General features: G+C 40.8%; 1 protein-coding gene across 1 annotated transcript in view; it reads right to left on the bottom strand.

The window, feature by feature from the left end:
- Positions 1–4,234, bottom strand: part of LOC128684557 (lysosome membrane protein 2) — a 151,261-nt gene extending 147,027 nt beyond the window's left edge. The window contains exon 1 of the mRNA XM_070095796.1: positions 2,513–4,234. Within this exon, the coding sequence (XP_069951897.1) occupies positions 2,513–3,669 (1,157 nt within the window). The 5' untranslated portion in view covers positions 3,670–4,234. The remainder of the gene's footprint in view (positions 1–2,512) is intronic.
- Between the last annotated feature and the right edge of the window lie 2,578 nt (positions 4,235–6,812).

Below are 6,812 nucleotides of genomic sequence, written 5' to 3'. Positions count from 1 at the left end.
CTATTACCAAACCAGTACTTTCCTATATCCCTCCTGAATCTGAATTTTTCCAACTTAAAACCATTGCTGCGAGTCCTGTCTAGGCTAGATATTTTCAGCACACTATTTACATCCCCTTTATTTATTCCTGTCTTCCACTTATAAACCTCAATCATATCCCCCCTAATTCTACGTCTTTCTAGAGAGTGCAGTTTCAGGGCCCTTAGTCTATCCTCATAGGGAAGGTTTCTGATACATGGGATCATCTTTGTCATCCTCCTTTGTACATTTTCCAGAGAATTTATATCCATTCTGTAATACGGTGACCAAAACTGTGCAGCATAATCTAAATGAGGCCTAACCAAGGATGTATAGAGTTGAAGAACAACCTGAGGACTCCTATTATTTATGCTTCTTGATATGAAGCCAAGGATTCTATTAGCTTTATTGCGAACACTTATGCACTGTTGTCTTGGTTTCAGATTACTGCTAACCAGAACTCCTAAATCTTTTTCGCAATCCGTAATATTAAGATCTACATTATTTAGTTTATATGTGGCATGGTTATTGTCCTGTCCAACATTTAGAACTTTGCATTTGTCTATATTAAACTGCATCTGCCACTTCTCCGACCACTGCATCAGTCTATTCAAATCTTCCTGGAGTGCTCGAATGTCCTCGTCAGAATGAATTCGACGGCCTATTTTGGTGTCATCGGCAAACTTGCCGATGTCGCTCTTTATGCCCTCATCTATGTCGTTTATGTAGATTGTGAACAGCAGGGGGCCCAACACTGACCCCTGTGGAACACCGCTCGTGACGCTTCCCCACTCTGATTTCTCCCCATTTATGCAAACTCTCTGCTGCCTATTTGTCAACCATGCCTCTATCCAGGAAAAAATTTCTCCTCCTATTCCATGTGCTTTAATTTTCCTCAATAGTCTCTGATGTGGGACCCTGTCAAAAGCCTTACTGAAGTCCATATACACAATATCATATTCGTTACCATGATCTACCTCCTCAAATACCTTAGTGAAAAAAGTTAATAAATTCGTAAGGCAGGAACGTCCCTTTGTAAAACCATGCTGAGATTCGTTGATTAATTTATGCTTTTCAAGGTGGCTACGAACTGCCTCGGCAATTATTGATTCCATAAATTTTCCCACTATGGAGGTTAGGCTTATTGGTCTATAGTTCGAAGCTAAGGACCTGTCACCTGTTTTGAAAATAGGTATCACATTTGCCATTTTCCACTTATCTGGCACCATGCCAGTTTGTAGTGATATGTTGAAAAGATTAGCCAAAGGTGTGCTAAGCTCCTCTTTACATTCCTTTATGTATGTGTATGTATGTGTGTATGTATGTGTGTATGTATGTACTCACCTATTTGTACTCACCTATTTGTGGTTGCAGGGGTCGAGTCTTAGCTCCTGGCCCCGCCTCTTCACCGGTTGCTACTGGGCCCTCTCTCTCCCCGCTCCATGAGCTTTATCAAACCTCGTCTTAAAACTGTGTATGGTTCCTGCCTCCACTACGTCATTTTCTAGGCTATTCCACTGCCTTACAACTCTATGACTGAAGAAATACTTCCTAATATCTCTCTGACTCATTTGTGTCTTCAACTTCCAATTGTGGCCTCTTGTTTCTGTGTCCCCTCCCTGGAACATCCTGTCTTTGTCCACCTTGTCTATTCCACGCAGTATTTTATATGTCGTTATCATGTCTCCCCTGACCCTCCTGTCCTCCAGTGTCGTCAGGCCGATTTCCCTTAATCTTTTTTCATAGGACATTCCCCTTAGCTCTGGAACTAATGTGTGTATGTGTATGTATGTGTGTATGTATGTGTATGTATATGTATGTGTGCATGTGTGTATGTGTATGTGTGTATGTATGTGTGTATGTGTGTATGTATGTGTGTACTCACCTATTTGTACTCACCTATTTGTGGTTGCAGGGGTCGAGTCCTAGTATTGCTACTAGTATGAGCTTTATCAAACCTCGTGTGTATGGTTCCTGCCTCCACTACGTCATTTTCTAGGCTATTCCACTGCCTTACAACTCTATGTATGTATGTGTGTATGTATGTGTATGTGTGTGTGTGTGTGTGTGTGTGTGTGTGTGTGTGTGTGTGTGTGTGTGTGTGTGTGTGTGTGTGTGGTACAAAATCATTAATTTTATAAGTATAAGAGAAAATTTTAGAAAGGACTTAAACTTAAATGATTCTTTGCTAGTAAGGAAGTAAGTTTATTCAGGTATACACAAATAGTTACAAAGATTATTATACATACCAGCATATGTGTAAAGTACCTAGGATAACCCAAAAAAGTCAGACAGACTGACTTATTTCCATTGGGGTCCATTGATCAGTTTTACCCATTCGGCACGACATATATCTATATCTATCTATCTATCTATCTCTCTATATATATATATATATATATATATATATATATATATATATATATATATATATATATATATATATATATATATATATATTCTTAGTTATGAAAAAATACAAAAGATTCCTCACCTGAGACCAAGGACGATGTGTCGGAGCTTTGGGTCAGCCTTATAGAAATGAGGAAATGAAAAGCCCACGGACGCGCCCCAGTAACAAGGCTTCATGTCCAGGACACCAGTTGGAGGACACCCTCCTCCACTGCAGAAACAAGCATTCTCAGGATGATTGACACCGTATGAAAACACATCATCTGGGGGCACGAAACGGTAGGCAGCAATGCCAGACTGGATAACAGTGTCATTGTACACCAATGGTATGGCTCGACAAAGCTGACCATTAAAAATATACAATTTGTCTTTTTTTGACACTCCGGGGGCGAAGCCATTGGCATCAGTGCCCCGTATTTCATTACATTTATCTCCACTCCAAAAGTCAAGTGTCTGGCGACCGTTCCAAGCTAATATCTGGTTCATCTTGGTAGCATCACCCTTACCCGTGTGCATGGTGTAAGGTTCCTGCACAGAGTCATTAAAACCTACCAAGAGCCCAAACAACTGATGCGGGTAAGGTAATTTCTGTAGAGTCCTAGCCCAGTCCATCACTCGAGACTTGTGGCCCCACAGCAACTCTCCTACGGTGAGCTTACGTACCGTTTGGAAGCCATGAATTTTTTTAGCCACCTGTATGATCATGCGGAGGAACCCTTGGTTTTTAACTGCGTCTGCTGCATTAACAAAGGGAATGTTGACTGATATGATAGTGTCTTCTTCTGAACCCGCTGACAAGTGGGGTTGGAAAAAGTACATGGGTCTGGAGCGATAACTGACAGAGCCATTTTTGTAGAATTCAATCTCTTCTTTGCTTTCTTTCATAAGATAGACGTATGGTCCTAGCTCCTGCACCCTCGGTCTTTCCCCCGCCATGAACTGGCTGGGGTTGGTCAAGTTGAAGACTTGCACCCGGTAATAGACTGGGACTGGGGTGTCTACCCATGACTCGTATTTCTGACCACCCTGTCGCAACACCATCTGATCCACAGCAACAGTATGTACTACGGTATCGTAGCCAGCCAACATGAAGATGACGGTGGCAGCACACCACAAAGCTACCATCCACAGACAACAGCGACAACGAGCACTCCTGTTCATCTGCTCCACAACATTGTGCATGCGGGTTGCACTGTGAGTGTCATAGTTTTCTTCAGATAGTTTACCCATCTTGACCATAATTCTGCCAGATTTGCTAAATACATCTAATCGAAGATCACTGCATTTCAAATATCTGTTCTCACACTTCTTGAATGGGCTTTATTTGATAAAAACATTATTGAAACAAAATCCTTATGTAGTCAGCATGAATTCGTACAAATATTTCATTTAAAAACAATCTTTCTTTGATCAGTTCATTGATTCAGTTTTATGCCATCGTCAGCCCTTGTATCTTCTGAATTCACAAGACAGAACACACACACTCAAGACCTGAGTCACTGTCATGCCCACCTCACCTCAAACACCGCTGGGTACTGACTGGTCACAGTTACCTTGTGGGCGGTCAAAGGCTTTACTTCAGATAACTCCGGTTGCAAAATTTACATCAAATTCCTTTATAAAGCATTATTTAAGAATCCCATGAGAGAACGTACATCTGAACTTGGCCGCTACTCATCTTAAACGGATTCTCATGCATAAGATAGCAAGAAGATGCACCATAATAAAGCAATAAATAATATTCAAGAAAGTTGAGTTAGCCCTACACCTTCGGAACACAATTCAGACTAGCGCTCACCCCATGATGCCAGGTGTTGTCTGGGCTTTTATCGTACGTATAGGATCATGGCATCATCGCCGAATTGAAGCATTATAAGTACAATACTATACGTAAATGACAACCGTAGGCTGTTTAAATCAATCAATTTACGTGTAGTGTAAATGAAACATTAAATAAATAAGTATTATCTCCCAAGGATGTTATACCCAAGCTCGTGTGTCTGGCAGGAGATAAGCTACACGAGCCCCACACATCACTCTTGGTATTTCTTTATTTTATATTTATATAAGCTTCACAACTGTATAAATTACGATTGTAAAATCACCAGGGTAATGCTACACACATTTCAAATGTGTAATATTTTTGTCACATATTATTCTGTAATGATTTAACTAAATAAAAGGAGACTAAGTAACTGTTTCACCTCACCAGGGACCACAGCCTGAGGTCAACTCTGCCTGGCTTCTTACCTGATGCTGCAATGTTAAACTTATTGGAAAATTAAAGTAGTACTTTTTATACCTGATTTTCGCAGTTTTTTTCTGGAAGTTGTCTATTATATGCGAGTTAATGTTTAGTAACGATACATAAAATAGTAAGGCATAAATTTCACGGTCCAAAATAAGCTATTCAACAACCGTTTCCTCTAATGTTAATCTCCATTTTAATGAATTTCCGTCCGGATCACATATTTTTTCTTAACAAAGCTCATAAAGGAAATATTTTTTTCTTTTCCTTGCAATCACTGTCCAATTAATATAATACCACTTCATTAAAAACAGTAGCTCATTTTATCTAATTAAAATAAGTAAGTATTTTTTATCTTTTTAATTTGAGGATATTGTTTTGTTAGCTTACCTTCGATAAGTTCCCAGAGTTTTTCTACTCTCGTAGCCCGGCCTTGGGCCAGGCTCATAGCTTGCATTAAGTTATATTTTACAAAGTTAAACGTGTAACTCGGCCTTTGTAAACATAACTGGGAGAGTACGAGGTAAGCACAGGAATTTAAGAGATGAGGTAACCAAATCTTTCTATTAGAACTAACTAGAAAACTAGTAGGGCGATGAGGATGCTCAAATATAATATGTACAAGTGAGATGATTAGTGAGGTTGGGGCATAGTACCTGTATGCATAAACGTTTCAATAAATTATAACAAAAACGTATAATGTAGCATGCATATATTTCTAAGATATTGCAAATAACATGTATCAACAAATAGGTAAGAGCGCTAAATTTTTATAGTCAATAAAATATAAGGCAAGGTAGTAAATATGGGTGAGCAAGCAACACATCAATTTATACTGTAATGAGAAGCAGGAACCCACATGCAAACAGAAATCTACATACCTACTTGGAGTCTACATGGAGGTTGTTCCGGGGGTCAACGCCCCCACTGTCCGGACCTAGGCCAGGACGCCAGGTGAATCAGAGCCTGATCAACGAGGCTGTTACTGCTGACCGCGTGCAATCCAACGTACAAACCTCAGCCAGGCTGATTGGTCATTGACTTCAGGTATCTTTCCCATTTCGTCTTAGAGACAGCCAGGGATCTGTTCGTAATTTCCTTTATGCATGGTGGGAGGCTGTTGAACTGCCTAGGGCCCAGGACACTTACTACATTTTCTCTCAGTGTACCCATGGCACCTTTGCTTTTCATTAGGGGTACGTTGCACCGTAAGACTAGTTTTTTGCTTTTGTAGGGAGTGATTTATGTGTGCAGATTTGGGACCAGTCTTCTCTAGGATTTTCCAAGTGTAGTTTATGATGCATCTCTCCCGACCGCATTCCAGTGAGTATATGCCAAGGGACTTCAAACGTTCCCAGTAATACAGATGCTTGATTGAACTAATACGTGTAGTGAAGGTTCTCTCTTTATTCTCTAGATCTACATTAACACGTGCCTTGAATGGGGCTGTTGGTGTACAGCAGTATTCCAGCTTAGAGTGAACAAGTGATTTAAAGAGGATCATCATTGGCTTAGCATCATTTGTTTTGAAAGTTCTCACTATCCCTTCTATCATTTTCCTCGAAGATATGACAGTGACACTGTTGTAATCCTTGAAGGTGAGATCCTCTAACCTTATCACTCCCAAGTCCTTCACGTTAGTTTATCACTCTATTGTGTGGTTAGAATTTGTTGTATATTCCATTCTAGCTATTATTTCCTCATGTTTCCCATAAGTAAGTGAAATGTGTCCTCATTGAACACCATAATGTTTTCTGAATCCCGTTAGAAAACTTAGTTTATATCCGTCTGGAGATTTACCGTGTCCTCATTAGATGATACTCTCATGCAGATTCTAGATCGTCTGCAAGAGAAGGTACCTGGAGTTTACCTGGAGAGAGTTTCGGGGGTCAACGCCCCCGCGGCCCGGTCTGTGACCAGGCCTCCTGGTGGATCAGCGCCTGATCAACCAGGCTGTTGCTGCTGGCTGCACGCAAACCAACGTACGAGCCACAGCCCGGCTGATCAGGAACTGACTTTAGGTGCTTGTCCAGTGCCAGCTTGAAGACTGCCAGGGGTCTGTTGGTAATCCCCCTTATGTGTGCTGGGAGGCAGTTGAACAGTCTCGGGCCCCTGACACTTATTGTATGGTCTC

Source organism: Cherax quadricarinatus, chromosome 4 (assembly GCF_038502225.1).
Source record: "Cherax quadricarinatus isolate ZL_2023a chromosome 4, ASM3850222v1, whole genome shotgun sequence".
In the NCBI taxonomy this organism is placed as follows: domain Eukaryota; kingdom Metazoa; phylum Arthropoda; class Malacostraca; order Decapoda; family Parastacidae; genus Cherax; species Cherax quadricarinatus.
This window is presented reverse-complemented; position numbering and strand designations above follow the sequence as displayed.